This window comes from Canis aureus, chromosome 1 (genome assembly GCF_053574225.1).
Source record: "Canis aureus isolate CA01 chromosome 1, VMU_Caureus_v.1.0, whole genome shotgun sequence".
NCBI classification, from domain to species: Eukaryota; Metazoa; Chordata; class Mammalia; order Carnivora; family Canidae; genus Canis; species Canis aureus.
In genome coordinates, this window is record NC_135611.1 from 107,258,066 (window position 1) to 107,278,894 (window position 20,829).

The 20,829-nt window shown below is 52.0% G+C and overlaps 2 protein-coding genes across 6 annotated transcripts in view; both read left to right on the forward strand.

Annotated features, from left to right (window-relative positions):
* Positions 1-10,093, forward strand: part of NUP62 (nucleoporin 62) — a 24,796-nt gene extending 14,703 nt beyond the window's left edge. For 2 of the 3 annotated variants that reach the window (XM_077844684.1, XM_077844691.1), the window contains exon 2: positions 6,326-10,093. In XM_077844684.1, the coding sequence (XP_077700810.1) occupies positions 6,390-7,973 (1,584 nt within the window). In that variant the 5' untranslated portion in view covers positions 6,326-6,389 and the 3' untranslated portion in view covers positions 7,974-10,093. Of the gene's footprint in view, positions 1-3,106; positions 3,128-6,325 lie in introns of those variants that run through there. The other variant, XM_077844700.1, reaches the window with a different exon arrangement.
* IL4I1 (interleukin 4 induced 1) overlaps positions 1-20,829 on the forward strand; it is a 36,947-nt gene that overhangs the window by 14,700 nt on the left and 1,418 nt on the right. The window contains exons 2-8 of one of the 3 annotated variants that reach the window (XM_077844682.1): positions 10,362-10,494; positions 12,564-12,769; positions 16,530-16,768; positions 17,380-17,492; positions 18,353-18,554; positions 20,352-20,420; positions 20,676-20,812. In XM_077844682.1, the coding sequence (XP_077700808.1) occupies positions 12,733-12,769; positions 16,530-16,768; positions 17,380-17,492; positions 18,353-18,554; positions 20,352-20,420; positions 20,676-20,812 (797 nt within the window). In that variant the 5' untranslated portion in view covers positions 10,362-10,494; positions 12,564-12,732. Of the gene's footprint in view, positions 1-10,361; positions 10,495-12,563; positions 12,770-16,260; positions 16,421-16,529; positions 16,769-17,379; positions 17,493-18,352; positions 18,555-20,351; positions 20,421-20,675; positions 20,813-20,829 lie in introns of those variants that run through there. The other 2 variants (XM_077844673.1, XM_077844683.1) reach the window with 2 other exon arrangements.

The window sequence follows — 20,829 nt, forward strand, 5'->3', positions numbered from 1 at the left end:
GACCTGGTCCCCAGCCTCACCTCCCCACAGCCTGCTGTACAGAAGCTGGCCTGTGTATATATCACTCTCTTGGAGACATGTCTTCCCAGAGAACCCCATTCGTCCTTTAAGACTTAATTCTGACATTTCCGTAGCTCTGGGCAGAACTTCAGGACATGCCCCAAGAAAGATCTAGATTCCCATTCTGGGACTAGCGTTTGCTGCTGTGTGACCTTGAAGAAGTCACATCACCTCTCTGAGCCTGTTTCTCATCCAGGAAGGATTTATTGTGCTCTACCCAGTATTCCGGCCCGGTGCCATTACATAAGTGGCACTCCGTAAATGGCAGTTCTTAATTGTCAGATAGTTGGTCACTCGTAGTTATTTATGGAGTGCCTGCTACATGCCAGACACCATTTTAGGCACTGGGGATAGCAACAGTGAACAAAAGCAGGAAATCCTGCCTGGGGGGTTGACACCATCACCAGCCCTCCTCATGCTCCCAGGCCACCTCATCCCTCCCTCTGTCATAGGTGGCCTGTTGTTGCTGGGTTTTGCACACATCCACACCCCTGGTGAGGTCACTCTAGCAGCAGAGATTGTCTGGTTTCTCAGAATCACAGCTCACTTCTTTTCCCACCAGCTCCCCAGCTGCCAGGGCCCAGCAACTACAGCATCCTCTCCCCAGGACCCCCAGGCACAGAGGCAGACGTGCCCTGACCCCATCACCTCTCTTCTCCAGCCCCTTCCTCGGCCCCAGCTCTAGGATCTGTTTCCCATCCATTTATCTAGATGGAGGCCATCCTGTTCTTTCTCCCCATCCCTGTATTGGCTTCCCATTGTCATTGTAACATAATCACAAACTTAGTGGCTTAAAACAGCACACATTTATCCTCTTATAGTTCTGGAAGTTAGAAGTCTGAAATGGGTCCACAGGACCTCCTTCCTTCTGGAGACTCTAGGGGAGAATCCATATTTTGCCTTTCCTACCTTCTAGTGACCCCCTGCATTCCTTGGCTTTTATCCCCTTCCTCTGTCTTCAGAGCCAGCAACATAGCATTTCTCAGAACGTTGTTACATGGTCACATCTTCTGCCTCCCCCTTCCACTTAAGGACTCTCACCGTTATATTTAGGGTCCATGCAGCCCACCAGGATAATCTCCCCATCTCAGAATCCTTAATTTAATCACAGTTTGCAAAGTCCCTTTGAGTCCTGTGAGGTCTACTATTCGTAGATTCTGGGATTAGGGAGTAGACATGTATGGAGGCCATTATTCTGTCACACAGACATACCTGCCTCCCCCCCCCAACCCCCATTGCCTTCTTAATCCTTTCATTCCCCTTGGTCCAAGGCTGAGGTCCCCCCATATTCATTCCCAAACACCCCTGTTCCAGGTATAGCAAACGGAGTGGGAGAGGTAAGGAGGGAGAGAGTCCCCAGGCTCAGGAGCAGTGGCTCCTGCCCCTTAATCACACTGTCCTCCTGTCGTCCTGGCCCTCAGGGACCCCCAGAACTTTGTTCAGTATGAGTCATTCAGCCCTTTTACCTGCATGCCACCACCCTGCTCCCCTTTCCCTGTCCTACTTTCTCTTCCTCCATAATGCTTAGCCTATTCTAGCATGCTGTGTAATTCCTTTGTGAAGTTTGTGGTTTTCCTGCCTGCCTGACTGCTCTGCTGGAAGTGAAGCTCTGTAAGAGCAGGGCCTTGCTTTCTCTGTCACAGCCATATTCCCAGGGCCTTGAACAGTGCATAGCAGGTGCTCAGATGTGTGTGTTGAGTGGATGTTGCACTACAGAATTTGCTTTGTCTCTGTCTTCCATCACTGTGAAGTTTGTGAAGTTGGTTTTTTGTTTTTGGTTTTGGTTTTGTTTTTTTTTTTAGATTTATTTATTCATTGAGACACAGGCAGAGGGAGAAGCAGGCTCCATGCAGGGAGCCTGACATGGGACTCAATCCAGGGTCTCCGGGATCACGCCCTAAGCTGCAGGCGGTGCTAAACCTCTGAGCCACCGGGGCTGCCCCTGTAAAGTTGGGATTTGGAGCAGCAAGGAACTGTAGAGGTCAGGTGAATGGTCCTGTGTGAAGTTGGAGATGATGACAGGGAACCATAGTCCTCAAAGCCAGGGGACAGGATGAGTATAGGTCAGAACCTGTAACTTCCCTGGGCTGTGAAGGCAGGCAGATGTGGTGTGAAAAACAACAGATGCAGGTCAGGCAACTCAATGAGTACCTCGGTGACTTGGAGGCAGTCTCTCCTCACTCCAGGCCCATGGGAGCTACAGATGCCACATCTGCCCTAAGCACCTGACCCAAGCACTGTCTGCTGCTCTTGTAGGAAAGCTTACCCCTTTGGTAAAAATGGAAAAGTATGTATCAGAGTTCAGAATAGTATGTATCTGTTCAGACACATTCTTGAGAAACTCCCAGAGTCCTGGTCTTGATTGACGGCTTTATTCATTGAGACAGCCAGCCCCTGCAGAACCATAACTACTACATTTCGTTTTGTGCAGACTTACACTCATTTCCCCGGCCTGGGTTCTCTTTTCTCTGTCCCCAGGGTCCTGACTAGCTCTTGGCCTAAACCATCACCCCTGGCCTCCTCCCAGCCACCTGACCTCCAGCTTCTCCCCCTCCAGCCCATTCCCCACACAGATATGTGGCCATCCGTAACGTCCCTCCGTGGCTCACTCAAAATGAAGTCTGAGCCATCAGCATGCCCTTTCCCGACCAACAGCTCCCATCACATTGCACAGCACTACACACACGTTATGCACAGGGGTCTCCGAGACCACCCTTAAGTTCAGTGATGAGCTAGAAAGACTCAACATAACTCAGCAAAGCTGTTAGATTCATGGTTACAGCAAAAGGAGAGAGATTAGAATCAGTAAAGGTAAAAGGTGCACAGGGCAGAATCTGGGAGAGACAAGATGTGAGCTTCCAGTTCTCTCTCCAGGTGGAGTCATAGTGACAGCACTTAATTCTCCCAGCAACACTTTGTGACAGCACATGTGGAGTATTGCCCTCCAGGGAAGCTCACCTGACCCTGGGGGTCGGTTCCATGGGCATGGAGTGTCTGTGTATGTGACTGTCGTTATTCTCTGGCCCTGCAGAGGTCAAGCTGGCAGGGCTTGGAGGTTATCTCACAGGTAACTGAAAAGGACCAGTCTTTTCTTTGGAATGTGCAGGGTTTGGACAATCCAGGCCTTCTGAGTCAGCCCTTTACTTCATACACAAACACTCCCTCCAGCCACACCAAGTCACTTAGCACCCCAGAGACCTGCTATCTCAGCCTCTCTCTGGCCCTTCCTCTAACCCACCTGACCAACCCTGGCTGACATCACATCCTTCCACACTCAGGAAAATGCTCCCTTATGCGACTGCCACTCCCCCCATCCCTGCTTGCCTGGAACCCTGGTACTGAAGTTCACGTTTGCCGTTTCTCTGGCTACCTCAAGGACAAAGGCAAGGCCATGGCTTAGGTAACTTCTGTGGACCTCACTCTCCTGGTTTGTGAAATGGACTTGCTTTAATTTTTTTTTTTTTTTTTTTTTTTAAGATTGTATTTATTCATGAGAGACACAGGCAGAGACACAGGCAGAGGGAGAAGCAGGCTCCATGCAGGGAGCCCAATGAGGGATTCGATCCTGGGACTCCAGGATCATGCCCTGGGCCGAAGGCAGGTGCTAAACCACTGAGCCACCCAGGGATCCCCAATGGACCTGCTTTCAGGAGTAAATGAGTAATAATACATCTAAAGCACATAGCACAGGGTTAAATCAATATGTATGTGCCACTGTTAGTAGATCCCTAGCACCTGTAGTATGGGAAACCAATGAGGCACACTTAATAAATGGTGAATGATTAAACCAGAAAAGCCCCCACAGAAGATTGTTTTTCTTTTAGTTTTTTAATAGTTGCAGAGAACTTTTTATAAATGCTCTTGTGGAAAAATTTAGCCACAACTTATTAATAGAAGCTCTCTTGGGCTGAGGTCTTGAGAACTGAGACACGTAGGTGTAGCTATTCAGATGCTTTGGGCTGCCAGTAACGGCAGACTTGACGTGGCTCTTGAGTGAGGAGATGTGTGCGCTCACGCAAGAAGGAGTCTAGTGCACGGCAATATGCGGCGCCAGTGGCACTGAGGCCTCAGACATTGCTGTGGTGGGAGTTAAGGGACCTTTTCCAGGAGCCCCCAGTAGAGCTTTATAAAAATGCCATGGCCAGGGCCTTGCCGCCCATAAAACTACCCCATTGGTCTGGCAGCAGTGTATATATTCTGAACACCCCTGGAGGGGCTCCTGGGCAGCCAGTGGGGGATCTTCTGACTTAGACCATGTCCCAAGCACGGGTGGCCCCAGTGGCAGTGTGGGTGGTGCTGAGATCCTCTCCCTAGAAGCATGTGTCTGTGTGGAAGAGGAGAAGGAAATGTTAGGGTCTGGCAGGAAGGTAGAGGGTGCAGTGGAAATTGGAGAGGGGCAGCCACAGCAGGTTTCCTCTAGCCCAGGCTGTGACAGGATCCCTGAGGACACTTGAAGAAATAAAACTGGTCCTGAAGAGAGAGAGGGAAGAGGAAACAACTTGTGGTTGCCTTCTCTGGGCCAGGCACTTGGCTTCTCGGTAATGACCTTGTTTATCCTTCACTGTGAGAGAGGATCACCCTTCTCATTAGAGTTGGGGAAACTGAGATATAGAGAGGCTCCAGGAATAAAGTACACCAGGACCCACAGCTCGTAGCAGAAGCAGAATCCAAACCTGGGTCTCTTCTTTACATATGGAGAACCAACTTCATGCCTGAGAACAAGAGCTATCTTGCTGCGGAATTACCTGACCTGTTTTTAAGGTTTTTATTTATTTATTCATGAGAAACACAGAGAGAGGCACAGACAGAGGCAAAGGGAGAAGCAGGCTCCATGCAGGGAGCCCAACGTAGGACTCGATCCCAGGTCCCCAGGATCACACCCGGGCTGAAGGCAGCGCTAAACCGCTGAGCCACCCGGGCTGCCCCTTGACCTGTTTTAGATAAAGGGAAGATAAGCTCTTTGGAGTGTTGGAGTCTGGGGTACACAATGGCAGCCATGCCCCAAAGCAGGGCTGTTTGCCCTGTGATCAAATGGACTGGTTTGATGGAGTAGAAATAAAGAGTTTACAGCAAGGCCAGGGTTCAGGTCTCATGATAAGAATTGACAAGTTCCTTCCGTTTGAGCCTCTCTTTTCCCCATCTGCACATGGGGACCATCATCCCAGCCTCCTTGTAGCACAGTTATGAAGTTGGCTGAGGGTCTGGGTAAAGAGAATTTATATAACAGGGTGCTGAGCACAGCAAGCTGCCTGGAAATCACCCCAGTATCTACATTAGAATCTACACTTCTCGTCATGGAACCTAGGGACCTCCCACTGAGCAGTGGCAGCTGACTGTGAATTCATGTTAAATTTGAGGTCAGCCACAAGCCCTAGGTTTCTGAGAACTTATGTACAGCTGAATGTTCATAGGCCCTCCTGGGGTCCGTTCTCTTCCCTCACCAGCACCAGCTCAGGGCCCTGTGAGCATGTGTGGATCCTCTGGGCACGTGATCACTTTCCCTCTCCTTCCTCCCCACTCTGTCACTCTCTCTAGTGGCAGCTTAGCTGCAGATGGCTGGAAAGATGAAGGGGTGCCTGATATGCACATTATCTGTGCCCTACACCTCCAGGTGAAGGAGGCCACCTCTTCTTGAGACCCTGGTCCAAGTTAGCAGTCCTGGGACCCATGTCCCATCCCTGAGCTAGGAAGAGGGCAGGCCCTGCCCTCTGTCCTCCTAAACCAGGGCAGTGCCTCATGTCCTACCATACAGCTCAGCTTTCTGGGGCTTCTCTGTGAGTTCCAGAAAGGTACTCGGGGTGGCACTCAACCAGATCAGTCCACCACCCACCACCTCCCACTTGCATTTAGCAGGGAAACTTGGGGAGCAGTTCCTAAAGGTGTTATTTTGTGTGCTTCTAGTCCCACTTGCCTGAAGTGTCTTGAATCTGAGCTCCTCCTCAGGGCTGAGGTCAGTTCAGGTGCCTGCCCTTTGGCCTTCTCCTCTAGGGCAACAGATTACTCCTTGTGCTGAGCATGGCCGTGCATGTCCCAAGCACATCTGGCTCCTAGCACATGACTCCCATGCATGAGCTTATGCTTCCAGATCTTTCTTTTCTAGTTTTAGCAGGGCCTGGCTAGGTTATGACAGGGAGTGAGATGGTGGCCACATATTCTAATTATCCAGTCCCGCCACCCTACAGACTGTTCCATCTTGCTTTGAGGTTGCCTTTCCAAAACTGCCATCTGATCATGTGACTTACTCTGCTTTAAAAATCTTCCCAAGGTTTCAGACACCGACGGATTTGCTTTGGGAGCCAGAGTAGCTGCCGCCACCAGAATCTGGAGCCATGAGTGGGTTTAATTTTGGAGGCACTGGGGCCCCCACAGGTGGGTTCACATTTGGCACTGCAAAGACGGCGACAACCACTCCTGCTACTGGGTTTTCTTTCTCTACATCTGGCACTGGTGGGTTTAATTTTGGGACTCCCTCCCAGCCAGCTGCAAGTACTCCTTCTACTGGCCTCTTCTCCCTCACAACCCAGGCTCCAGCAACACAAACCCCAGGATTCAGTTTTGGAACCACAACTCCTGCCACAGGAGGAACTGGATTCTCCTTAGGCATCAGCACACCAAAGCTAAACTTGGGCAGCGTGGCTGCCACCCCAGCTACAGCACACCCTGGCGGCTTTGGGCTCAGCAGCAGCACCCTCACCAATGCCATCTCGAGCACTGTCACCTCCAGCCAGAGCACAGCACCCACCGGCTTCATGTTTGGCTCTGCCACCACCTCTGCTGCTCCTTCCACCACACCAGGGGGATTCTCATTCACAGCGGGGAGCACGTCCCAGACCGGGACCTCAGGTTTTAATATTGGCTCAATGGGGACTTCAACCCAGCCCACGGCACTTGCTGGATTGCTCTTCACTCCTGCCACTCCAGCAGCCACTGGAGCGGGAGCCACACAGCCAGCTGCTCCTGCACCCACTGCTGCCACTACCAGTGCTGGGCCCACACTGTTTGCCTCTCTAGCAACTGCTCCAACCTCATCGACCACCACTGGGCTTTCTCTTTGTACCCCATCAACCACGGCTGGAACTCCTGGGGCTGGAACACTGGGCTTCAGCTTAAAGGCCACTGGAGCAGCTTCTACGGCCTCCACAACAACATCCACCACCACGGCCACCACCACCACTGCAGCCACCACTGCAGCCACCACTACCACCACTGGCTTTGCCTTGAATCTGAAGCCCCTTGCACCGGCCGGGATCACCAGCAATGCACCGGCTGCTGTGGCCGCACCACCTGGCCCTGGTGCAGCCACTGGGGCATCCACCAGCCCTGTGATGACCTACGCCCAGCTGGAGAGTCTGATCAACAAGTGGAGTCTGGAGCTGGAGGACCAGGAACGGCACTTCCTGCAGCAGGCCACACAGGTCAATGCCTGGGACCGCACACTGATTGAGAATGGGGAGAAGATCACTACCCTCCACCGTGAGGTGGAGAAAGTGAAGCTGGACCAGAAGAGGCTGGACCAAGAGCTCGACTTCATCCTGTCTCAGCAGAAGGAGTTGGAAGACCTGCTGAGCCCACTGGAGGAGTCGGTCAAGGAGCAGAGTGGCACTGTCTACCTGCAGCATGCCGATGAGGAGCGTGAGAAAACCTACAAGCTGGCAGAGAACATCGATGCACAGCTAAAGCGCATGGCCCAAGACCTCAAGGACATCATCGAGCACTTGAACACATCTGGAGGCCCTGCCGACACCAGCGACCCACTGCAGCAGATCTGCAAGATCCTCAATGCGCACATGGACTCGCTGCAGTGGATCGACCAGAACTCGGCCCTGTTGCAGAGGAAGGTGGAGGAGGTGACCAAGGTGTGCGAGGGGCGTCGCAAGGAGCAGGAGCGCAGCTTCCGGATCACATTCGACTGAGGCGCCAGCCAGCTTCAGGGCCTGTGGGTTCTGAGGGTGTTGGGGGCAGTGGGTGATGCGCAAATTATTGTCTAGTTTTTGGTTGCAATGAATACTTGTTTGTTCCTTTCTTCCAAATGGCTGTGCCGTTGAGAACACTTCTGTGGTTTGACTTTGCAGTAATGAAAATGAAAATATTCCAGTGCTCTGGTCCAGACGGCCTGGTGGATGTGGTTTCTTTGTGTATCTTTTGTGTATCCCTGACCCGTTTTCACTATAACCACCACCTACCCCATCCTTCTTGCTCCAGCCAAGTGCTAGAGAAGTGCTGGAGAAGTTCATCCAAAACCATCTGTCTCCCAGCTAGGATCTGCTTAGGGTCCACTATGTCCCACACATAGTCTTAGGTACAGGGAAAAGAGTCTCTGTCCTCGACAAGGCAGCATCTTGGTGTGAGGTGTGTACCTGTGGAAACTCACCACCTGTACAAAGAAGGGAATAGTGAATAGGACTGACCAGGAGATGTAGAATTTCAGAGGAAGGACATGAGTGCAGTGTTAAGACAAGGGTCAGACTTGCACTAGCAGGTCTTGTCTGGCTGACATGACACCCCATCCTCCAGGTCTCTTTATCTTAGGCCTTATCTCTCCAGAAGCCCTCTCAGCCACCCCAAAGCTGGGTCAGGTGGCTATCCTGTGGCCCCTATACCACAGAGCGTGCATCTTTGGTAGCACTTGCCACACTGTCTTGTGTAGACTGTTTACTTCTCTGCTTCCCCTTTAGAGTATGAGCCCCCATGGGCCGGGACTGTTTCTTGTTCCCTTTTGTGTCTTCACTACAGTCCCTCTCACATTTTCAAATTTGAATGAATGAACAACGGAGGTGAAACATGGCATCAAATGTTCAGCCCCAAAATGCCTGCTGAAATGGCCACAGGGACCAGAGATGGCCACAGACTTGGTTCAGAACTTGTTGATGCTGAAGCAAACCTAACTGGTTACAGTGAGATCCATGGTGATGTCCAGAAGACAACCAGTTGTTGCCCAAATACCTTTTTGTATTTGTCTTTATACTTTGCTGCACTGTCTATGACTCTATGTTGCTTTCCTAAATAAAATGTATTGTGGAAGGAAAAAGATGCCAATAATGTGGATCACTTAGAAAGCTGGGGGAAAAGAGCAGGTTCCAGAAGACTATATCAGTTGTGCAGTCTGAGCTGTTTGGGACTCAGAAACCACCAGAACTAGACAATACATCATTGAGGCACACATACACACAGAGATGCAAGTCATGGGTTCCTCTGGTGCTGAGGGCAGAAGGAACACACATGAGGGAATGTGTGCTGGTGATGGTCTGGGTTCCATCTTAGATACACATAAATGTTGAATTCCCTGCCGTCATCCCTAAGGCCTTGCTCAGGGATCACAAGTACCATCCCTCTCTGCCCACTGGGGCTAGCTGGAGGGTGCTGGTCGTGCTTCAATGGTGGAAAATAAATGAAGCTGGGATGTGTATTTGTATGGGTTGGTTTCCAGATATTGGCCCAGCATTCTGTCTCTGTCCCTAGTTCCATGGGCAAGAATGATGCCAAGTGCTTGGATCCCACTGCAGGGTGGAGAGTCTGTACCTTCAGCCTCTGCCTCACTAAGCCATGTTTTTGCCAAGGAATGCCCAAAGCTTATTCCCGGAGATGTATAGTCTAGTTTCCCAGTCACAAGTCATTTCCTTGGACCATCTTCAGCTTCTGAGAATAAGTATCCTATCCAAGCAGAAGCCAACAGACTGACCCACTTGATTCTCTCTGAAAGCTCTGCCCCCTGAGCGGAATCTGAGCCTTGACTAAACTGCATGACCCACATCCTCTCCCTGCAGGAAAGAGAAATGGGGCAGCCTCAAGGCCCCTTAGAAAGTAGAAAGTTGTTTGTATTTTATCCACATTGATTCATGCAGCATCCAGTTTTGGAGCACTTTCTGTATGCCAGATCCTGACCTGGCATTGGAGTCACAAAAAGAAGTGCTTCCTGCCTGACAGAGGTTGTTGGCAGGGGCCATGCCATCCTGATAAAAGAATTTTTTTTGAGCTTGCATTTCCAATGTATATATTTGACCCGTTTTGCATATTAAACATGAATAAAGCTTAATTGCTTTTGCATAGATTCTTTTGTTTTTAAAGAAAACATTGAGTTCACTTGTTCCCATGCCCCAGGGGACCATGGGCACCCCACTTTGGAAAACAATGATAAATCAGGACAATGGCCACAGTGCTCTGGCACCATGGGGGAAAATGGCCCCACCGGGCTTCCTGAGGGCGGCAGGGAGGGGATCCCCTGGATTCCCACAGGACCAGCAGCTGACTGAGTGCCACCCTGCAGATGATGACTTCATTGTAACTGCAGTTTCCCTTTCCAGGAAGAAAACACAGATGCGCTTCTTTGCCAGTCCTGACAAACGGCCTTTACTTAAGTTCCTGTTCATTAAGTAGTATGAAGACAGCAAATGTGACTAGATTTGGAATCAGAGGCTTTTAAAGGCGAATCTCTCAGTAAGCTGTTAACTGCATTTCTTCTTCCAGTTCAAGGATAAGAGTGGCAACTAGATGTATGGCTTTTCTATCTCAAGGAAACCCTCAAATGACTTTCTGTGGCCCAGTCGCTTCCCAGGGTTATGCCTCTGCCTGTCAGGCAAAGCCTGGGATCATAAGGATCACGTGTTTCAAACAGATTTCCAGAGCCATAGCACCCTTGATCTAGGGGAGGTTGAAACCAATGATTCCCAAGAAGTGGTGTGCTGGTAAATGTTTAATGGTCAGTCTCCAGCAAATGCTGATGCATGCCCATAGTGTAACGACTCCCACTGTGGCTGATTTCAAGTCAACAATGTGAAGTCACTAAACGTGAAGTCACTGAATACGAATTTAGGAAATAGACACATATTACATAGATACAATTAATTTGCCTCAAGAGTATATATAATAGTAAAATGTAATCAAGTGATTGGGAAGTGATGAGTTTGAGTATATAAATGTGTTTTTAGTAAGATTAATCATAAATAAAGCTTTTTAAAAGGATGGGTGCAAAACAAAACCAAAGGTCTTAAAAATCAGTTATTGTGCACTGGTATGAGCCAGCCCAGCACACCACTGCTGCCAAGTTTTCAACCTTGAAATTAGTTGAATTCTTGAAAAGTCTGCCCTCAGACTCTAAGAGCAAGGGCTTTCTGCAGAACTTCCCAGAAACAAAATCCCTCAGCCTCAAGCCACATCGGCTTCTGGACACTCGCCAACCTCCCGCTAGGCTTATCTGTCCCACACTGCCCCTGCACCTGTCCCACAGCCCTCACACGGTGGCACTAATCACTTCAAACATCAGTGACTCACCTAGGTGCATGCACACCTCACGTCCAGACACCATCCTGATCAACCCCATGACCTCCATGGATTTCCCTGTGGCAGAAACCAGACCCAGTGTGCTGCTCTGCCAGGCTCAGGCACAGACCCCAAATCCAATGACCTGAAAGTAACACTCTGCCAAAGGCCCTCAGTATCATTCAAATGAAAAAGCAGGCTCCTGTTTTAATTTTGATTCAAATTAACTTAGAAATTTTTTGAGGGATACCTGGTATCTCAGTCAGGTAGTGTCCAACTCTTGGTCTCAGCTCAGGTCTTGATCTCAGGGTCATGAGTTCAAGCCCTGTTTTGGGCTCCACACTGTGTGTGGAGCATACTTTAAGTTTTTTTTTGAGACAATCAGGGAAATTAGACTTTGGTTTAATGCCATTTTTATTTTTATTTGTTTTTTTTGCTTTTTTTATTTTTATTTTTTTGAAAGATTTTATTTGGGATCCCTGGGTGGCGCAGCGGTTTGGCGCCTGCCTTTGGCCCAGGGCGCAATCCTGGAGACCCAGGATCGAATCCCACATCGGGCTCCCGGTGCATGGAGCCTGCTTCTCCCTCTGCCTGTGTCTCTGCCTCTCTCTCTCTCTCTCTGTGTGACTATCATAAATAAATAAAAATTTTAAAAAAAAATGAAAGATTTTATTTATTTATTAATGAGAGACACACAGAGAGAGAGCGCGGCAGAGACACAAGCAGAGGGAGAAGCAGGCTCCATGCAAGGAGCCCGACAACATGGGACCCGATCCCAGATCTTCAGGATCAGGCTCCAGGCTGAAGGCGGTGCTAAACCACTGAGCCACTGGGGCTGCCCTAATGCCATTCTAAGCTTTTTTAGAGCAGAAATTGATAGGCAAACTACAGTACTTTCTTGTTAATAAAGTTTTATTGGAACACAGCCACGCCAATTCATTATACATGTTATGGCTACTTGGCATAATTGAGTAGCCAAAGACAGAGACTGTGTGGCCCAAAAGCCCCAAATATTTGCAGAAAAAGTTTGCAGACCCCTGTTACAGAGAAACATCCTGAACTATTTATGTACAAATAACATGTCTGGAATTTGCTGTAAAATAACGCAATGGGGGTGGGAGAAAATGAACTAAAGGAAGATGGACTAGGAGGCAGTGGATGCGCTTTGGTTGTCATCCTAATCTGTTTTTATTTTTTTAGTTTTTTTCTCTGTTTTTATATGTGTTTGAAATTTCCATAATAAAAAGCTTTTGAGAGGGGAGGAGGACCTGCCCTCCACAGCCTCCCAACTGCTCTGACTCCACACTAGGACCCTGGCACCTTTGGTCTAACGGAATCAGGACAAAGCCACCACCATTGACCCCGTTTCCGCACACGCCCGATGATGACTTCTGTCCCGGGCTAACCAGAAAGGCCATGGGCACTGAGAGAGCCCCCCAGAACCAGCCATGCAGTGAGTGCCCCATGGGGCCCAAGGGTTCAGGAAATGGGAAGGAGGGGCAGGAGGGCTCTGTGGGAAGGGGGGCTCTGTCCAGGAGTCAAGCCTTAGATCAATGGCCTTGGGTAAGTCTGTCCTCCGCCCTCTGTGCCCCTCCCCGATCCTGGTCTGGACCACCAACTTCCACCTGGGGCTCTGGGCATCCCCTGGGCAGGGCTTAGCCCCTTGAAGACCCGGAGAAAGTTTAGTACCAATCACTCACAGTCTTTGAACCGCCTTAGAGAAAATAATATGCATAAGGCACTAGCCCTGTCAACTGAACAACCTGAACAACTGTGTGGCTGCCAGTATTTCTTGTCCTGCCAGCTTATCCAGGTCTCTGTCCTGGACCATATGTGGCCACTTGTGGGAGTTCCATTCAACATCAACCTAAGTGTAGTTCAGTGATTCTTTCTCTTTTCTTTCCTTTTCTTTCCTTTTCTTTTCTTTCTTCCTTCTTTCTTTCTTTCTTTCTTTCTTTCTTTCTTTCTTTCTTTCTTTCTTTCTTTCTCTCTCTCTCTCTCTCTCTCTCTTTCTTTCTTTCTTTCTTTCTTTCTTTCTTTCTTTCTTTCTCTTTCTTTCTTTCTTTTTCCTTTCCTTTTCCTTTTCCTTTTCCTTTTCTTTCTTTCATTTATGAGAGACACACAGAGAGAGGCAGAGACATAGGCAGAGGGAAAAGCAGGCTCCATGCAGGGAGCCCGATGTGGGACTCGATCCTGGGACTCTGGGAACACGCCGTGAGCCAAAAGCAGACACTCAACCACTGAACCACCCAGGCATCCCTAGTTCAGTGATTCTTAGGGTGATTTTGCCTCCCCTTCCCCTGGGAATGATTGACAGTGTCTGGAGTCGTTTGTGGTTGTCACAGCTCAAGAGGCAAGTGTTGCATCTAGTAGGTAAAAGCCAGTGAAGCTCTTTAACATCCTACAATGCATAGGATGTTCCCCACAAAGATGGCCCCAAATGTCAACGGTAACAAGGCAGAGAGACCCTGCCTGGGCCCCGTCCCTAGCACACAAGCCCAAGCTTGCTGATGATGAGCAAGTGTTTCCGAATGTGAGCCTGGAGCCAAGCTACTGGGATCAAACCCAGGTGCTGCCACTTTTCAGCTGGTGACTTCTAGGCCTCAGTTTCCTCCCCTATAAAATGGAGACAGCTAAGCCCACCTTGCCAGAATCACTGCTGGAGTAAATGAAGTAAAATCTGGGAGGTAGTACTAAACAGCAGCCATAGGCATTTTATGGAGAGCAAGGAGACTGATCAGGTCCTGCCCTACAGGATCCCTACTCTCTCAGGTGCTGCTGGGTCCCTATCCTGGGTCGCCTCATGACTTGGGTTCCTCTCCCTCTCTGTCTCGCTGACCCTTTGAGAGCTCTATTGGACGAGGTCAGCATTTCACTTCTAGACTTAGGAAGCGAGCCAAGGGTATGCCTGGAGCCAGGGGGCTTTGAACAGCCATACTGTGTGAGAGAGACCAGGGTGGTGGTCGGGGGCTCAGGGGTCCCAGCAGGGCTCCCCAAGCTGTTCTGGGGACCTACACTCCTTGCCTAGACAAGTGCAGGAGTTCCATGGCTCTGCTGCCTCCACCCTTCTCCGCTTCCATGATCTGGCTGCTCGCTTTCTCTGTGCATGTTGTTTCCCAGAGGAAATAGAGCAGATGGGTCTCCAGCCAGGGACCAGCTGGACCCCCAGCTCTCTGGTTCCCCACTGTGAGACCTGGGGCACAAGCCTTTCCCTTGACAGGCCTGGTTCCCCTCCAACACAGTGCCCAGGGGTAGATGAGAGGTGATGCCACCTGCACGTGTAGCTGCTGTCACTGTGAGTACAGTCCAAGCGTGGTGCTCAGATCCCAGTATCACAGGGAAGGAAGCAGGCAGGGGCCGCCAGGGGGAGGCCTTCCGACTCTGAAGCCTTGAGCGAGTCCTGGGGTCTTCCCCTGCCTGCCCCTCTCCATCTCTCAGATCCCTCCTCTGTCAAGGGTGGTGCTGTGAGGTCCACAATGAGTGCAAAGCACTAAGCACAGGACCACCTTGGTGGGTAGTTGCCGTGGGGATGGTCTCTGCCATTTTTGCTGACTTGTGCCCTTTGCTTTCTTGGCATTCAGTCTCAAGGCTCAAGGCTCTGTTTCCTTCTTAGCTGCTGCCTCCCAGGCCCCTGCATCATATGCCTTGTGACTCATATGCCCCCCCACCTGCCCCCGCCATCCTCCATCAAACCACATCCCTCTTTGATGTACTGTTTCGGATTTTCCAATCTTGTTGCTGTAGAGGATCTACTGCTCCTGGGTTTACTCCTCACCAGCTGCCAGGTACCCTCTCCCCACACCCCAAGAAAAATCCCCCAAATTGCCTCTTTTACCTCCACCCATTTCAGGGGAACTACCACATGTCTCCTTGGCTAAAGCTCCAAAAGCCCAGGGACCCCTGCTACCTCGACTCCTTGGAGCTCCTCAGAGCCAGGTCATCTTGTTCTCACTGCCTGACCTCAGAAAGAAAGCACCCCTCAGACAAGAATGGTGAAGGCTGAGCCCAGAGACAGAGGCTCCTGCGGCCTTCCTGCTGAGGTGCCCTCTGGCATCCTAGCCTGAGCTGAGCACCACTGTGATTCTCAATGCAGGGATGGGAAGGGTGAGCACATGTCCTGGGCTGCTCCTTATGCAGGACTGGGAAGCTAGGGGTCATTCCCTGAGCCCCTTCCAGTATCCCCCAGTGGCAGCAGCTGGCATTTCCTAAGGAGCAAGTTTTAGTATTGACCCAGGTGCTTGTTCACAGGGCCTGACCTGGACTCCCTGCCTAATCCTACCAACACTGTAATGGCCCCCACTTGATAACTGCAGACCAGAACCATAGAGGCAGGCGCCAGGCTCAGGACCTAGGCACAATGGCCTCAGAGCAGCCACATGGGAGTGGAGGGCCCAGTAACAAGTGACACAGAAGGACTCGGAGGCCTTCACAGGAGCATGCAGCCCCAGGGGCAGACACAGGGACCCCAAGACCAGGCACCCTTAGCATGGTTACCTGAGCATTCATTTCCAGCCTTCCTACCGCCCCAGAACTATTTGGGGCAAGAGGAAGAAAATAGACTGATTTGCTTCCTCTCAACCCCCTTTCCCCACCACCCACCTCCTTCAGCCTCAATTAAACTCTGAGCACCCAACCCTACAACCCAGGAAAGTAGTTTCATTTCCCCCGCCACAGATTTCCCAAAGGGAGGGGAGGGCGGGGCTCAGCTAGTTTAAGGACAGAGGAGGGGGATGGGGCAGACCAGTGGAAGCCACGGAGGAGAGAGGCGGTGCTGCTGTCCACGGAGAGCCAAGGTAGCAGGAGGCTGCAGAGCCTGGGACCCACAGAAGCAGACACCTGGAAACAGGAGACAGGGCAGAGGAGAGGGGGACAGAGAAGAGAAAGACAAGGCAGGGAGGAGGGGCAGGAGGGCAGGGAGGGGGGAGAGAGGGACAGACAGGTGAGCCCAGAACTGCTAGATGGGAGAGATGGAGGGATGAGGCTCCAGAGAGACAGGTGGCCATAGGAGCAGGGCCTGGGGTGGGATCCAGGCTCTTGTCACAGTGACCCCTGCCTCCCCTCCAAATTAGACACCATCTCCCGCCGAGAATTATGGCCTCATCGGGTAAGTAAGCAGGGAGGGGGCACCTGGATGGGGTGGGAGGGGTGGAGCCCACTTCTCTACCCACATGTGCCTGCTGAGCTATGCGCTGACCCCACCCTCCTCCCTCCAGTCCGGTACCTGCTTGTTCTGGTCTCCACCTTCCTCAGCCTGGTGGGCTCCCTGGATTGGAAGACCTCCCACGGCCAGGATTCCTTTGAGAAATGTATGCATGATCCTGACTATGAGGTGCTGCTCAAGGTTGTGACCTTGGGCCTCAATCGGACCTCGAAGCCCCAGAGGGTGATTGTGGTTGGTGCTGGTGCTGCTGGGCTGGTAGCTGCCAAGGTGCTTAGTGATGCTGGACACAAGGTGAGAAGTGCTGCTTGCAGTCTACCTTGAGTCTCTCCTGCTGCATGCAGGCTGGGTGTCCCAGGTGTCGGGGCCTGGCCATACCCCTGCTGAGGTTTAAGGGCCTGGGGGAGAAAAGCTATGCTTTTCCCCATGGTCTGGGGAGTGAAACCCAGAGGGAGGCTGAGAGGCCTTTGACATTCCCTGCTTCATTCCTGAGGGAAGTCCCTCTGAATGTCCTCCAACCTGGGGCGGCGAGGGGGATTTTGTGATGGTGGAGACGGAAACTCCCCTCAAGGAGAAGGGCCCCCTGAGGTCTAACTGCTGCTCCTCTCAACTGAAATCCAAGAGTAAGAATGGGCTGGGCCAGGTCTATTGTGCCTCGCAAGAAATCTCCCCACTCCCTGAGCTGGGAAGTCCCTTTGCCATCTGGCTTGCAGTCTTCCTGCTGCAGTCTGGAGATTGTGATGTATTATCATATATGACACCTATTCTAGCAACTCCTCTCACTTCTCCATAAAGAAGGGGATCCTTCTGTAGTCTAGGTCTGGGCTGCTGTGGGGATGGGAGGTCAGTGGGAGGAGCTGAAGGGCCCTCTGGCCCCCCTCCCTCCCCCCACCCACATCCCTCAGGTCACCATCCTGGAGGCAGACAACAGGATCGGAGGCCGCATCCTCACCTACCGGGACCGGAAGACGGGCTGGATTGGGGAGCTGGGAGCCATGCGCATGCCCAATTCACACAGGTGAGGCCTGACCTGGCAGCCAGGCAGGCACCGAGGACACCCCAGCCCCACCCCTGTGCTCAGACTCAGCCAGATCCCTAACTCCATCTCCTGAACTTCCACTCTGACCCCATACCTAACCCCCCAGCCAAGGTGTGTCAAGACTCCACCTCCACCTCTGTCTTCTAATCTAACTTCAAGATCTCCCAGCTCCAGCCACACTGGGTCCAGCCAGACCTCCAGACCTCCACCTCTGTCCTTCTTCTAATCTACCTTTAAGATCTCCCTGCTCCTAGGCAGCCCGGGTGGCTCAGCGGTTTAGTGCAGCCTTCAGCCCAGGGCATGATCCTGGGGACCGGGGATCCTGGAGAGCCAGGATCGAGTCCTACATTGGGCTCCCTGCATGGAGCCTACTTCTCCCTCTACCTGTGTCTCTCTCTCTCTCTCTCTCTCTCTATCTCAGACTGTCTCTCATGAATAAAATAAATAAATAAATAAATAAATAAATAAATAAATAAATAAATAATCTTTAAAACAAAAATCTCTCCGCTCCCTCCACGTCCAGCCAGACTTCCAGACTCTAACCCTGCCCCTTCCCCAAAGCCCTCATTCAACCCAAACTCTGTCCCCAGTCCCACCTCATCCACCAGTGAACACCACTGGCTCCTGCTCCAAACACAATCCTAAACCACTCTACCTTCAGCCTTCTAGCCTCCAGCTGTGTTTCCATTTCATTCTGGGCCCTAACACTCATGACTCCAATCCTGGCCCCACTGCAGTCTCATGCCTATCCCCAAGCACCCTGAGAGGGGCCCCTACACACACACACACACACACACACACACACACACACACCACCCAGCCCTCTCCGGCCCCTTCAGGATCCTCCATGAGCTCTGCAAGAGCCTGGGACTCAACCTGACCAAATTCACTCAATACGACGAGAACACATGGATAGAAGTGAACAACCTGAAGCTGCGGAACTATGTGGTAGAGAAGATGCCTGAGAAGTTGGGCTACAAGCTGAGCCCCAGGGAGAAGGGCCACTCGCCTGAAGAAATCTACCAGATGGCTCTCAACCAGGTAGGTGGACTCCCTTGCCTGGCTTTTTGTCTCTCTCCTTTCTCCGTCTGCCATCGCTAGCTCTTCAATCTGTGCATCCCCATAAATGTAGCCCATCCCCAAAGCTCCATCAGGCTTTGGGCTCTGATCCCCTACACAGACACAGACACACACACACACACACACACACACACACAGTCCAGACAGCCTCACCTTTGATGTTGTGGGCTTGAACTTTGATCTGCAGGCTAACATCTTCCCCATCTATCTCCGGAGACCCAGAGTTCTGTCCATGCCCCCTAGCTGTACCCTGGGGTCCTCCAGCTCCCACTGAGCTCAGCATCTTCCCCAAACCATACTCCTATTTCTGCATTCTCCCATCTCACAATGGTCCCATCGCCCCTACCCCAATTACAAGGCAGATAGACCCCCAGGCACCACCCTAGCTCCTGCCCTCTCCCTTCCACCATTAATTCCCCGCCTCGTCCTTCCTACCCCCTGATCTCCTGCACTGTTCTCACCTCTCTGTCTCCACAGCCCCAGCTGCAGCTCCGGCTTCATCCTTTACCCTGGACCTTCATCCTGCTCCTCCCCTGCTCATAGCCCCCTATGGCTCCCCTAAGTGCCTTAGCCTCAGGTTCAAGCCCTGAATGGTCTGGTCTCTCTCACCCCTCTAGCCTCATCTTCTCTTCTTCAAGAAATTTTTGTTACCCGTCAAAGCCCTCATGGTGGCCCAAATACTGCCGCTTCATACTCCTTCATACCCACTTTGCTCCTGCACCATTCTGTACCCATGCCCTTGCTTGCTCCTGCTTCCTGCCCTGCCTGGAAGGTCTTTACCCTTTCTCACCCAGAGAACCCTGCTTATCCCCCAAGAATCAGCTTGAATGTCCCCTCCTCCAGGAGGGCACCAGGGAAGACTTCCTGGAGGAGCTGGCCTTGGCCTATTTCCCCTCCTGGACAAGAATGGGTACCAGTCCAGGACAATTTTGTGCCCTGTCACTCACTGTCCAGTTCAGGGAACCTAGGGAGACTTGAGGTTCACCTCAAGTGAGTGAGTGAGTGAAAGGGCACATCCTTTGGGGAGTTCCCTGCCACGAGGGAGAAGCCAGATGGACAGAGAAGAGGGTTAAAGTCAGACGGAGCTGTGAGGCTTCCAGTAAGGGAGGAGGTTTGAACAGCACAATAAGGGGTAGCTGCTTGTATTTCAGGCAAAGATGAGGCAGCAGGGAAACCAGTGCAGCGGTGCAGATGTTGGGGAGGCCTGAGGGTGGCCTGGGCACTGTACATAGTGCTCCCCTAAAAGATGGTGACTGTGGGGCTGGTTGAGGGCAGAACTCTGGGGCTCCAGGCACTGGGGAGCCATGCGCGGGGGGGCTTTGGGCAGGGGAGAAACCAGTTAATAGACCTCTCAGGGCTGATGGGTGGCAGAAGGGACTCTGCTTCTGTCTGTGCCCACAGTGATCCAGGTGACAGTCACTAAGCACCAGTAGGATACAGCCAGCCCGGAACTCAAAGGGTAGGACAGACACAGGCCAAACCATGCCCAGTGGGGCTGAGTGTGACATTGTCACGGTGGGCTGAGGCTGGGGCATGAGGGGCAGTAATGACTTGGGAAGACTTCCCAGAGTGGTGACACTGAATTGCAGTGGAGGGCAAGGCCAGGGCACAGCATGGGCAGACGCCTGGTGGCTTTAACAAGTGTGGTAAATGGCTGGCCGTGGGCAGGTGCAGGAGGAAACCTAGGGTCTGCACTCCAAGGGAGGCCTCTGCAGTCCTGCCCCTGGAGCTCAGCGCTGTCCCCTTTTTCCACCACAGGCCCTCAAAGATCTCAAGACCCTGGGCTGCAGAAAGGCAATGAGGAAGTTTGAAAAGCACACACTCCTGGTGAGTGGGCGCCTCAGCGTCGCTGTGCGGGTGGACTCCAGGCCTGACTCTACGGTGGTACATACCCCCTCTCTGGGTTTGCTTCCCTCATCTGGCACAAAAAGGGGGACTGGGTCGCTGAGCTTCAGAGAACCGTACTGAGCTCACGGTCTCGTCACAGAACCAAGAGGCTGGGCGTGGGAGGGACCCCCACCGTGTGGAGAGAGGTGCAGCCGGCTTGGGTCCTGACCCTGGCGTGCGCCCGTCGTCCCGCAGGAATATCTCCTCGGGGAGGGGAACCTGAGCCAGCCGGCCGTGCGGCTCCTGGGAGACGTGATGTCCAAGGACGGCTTCTTCTATCTCAGTTTCGCGGAGGCCCTAAGGGCGCACAGCAGCCTCAGCGACAACCTCCGGTGAGGGGCGGGGCCAG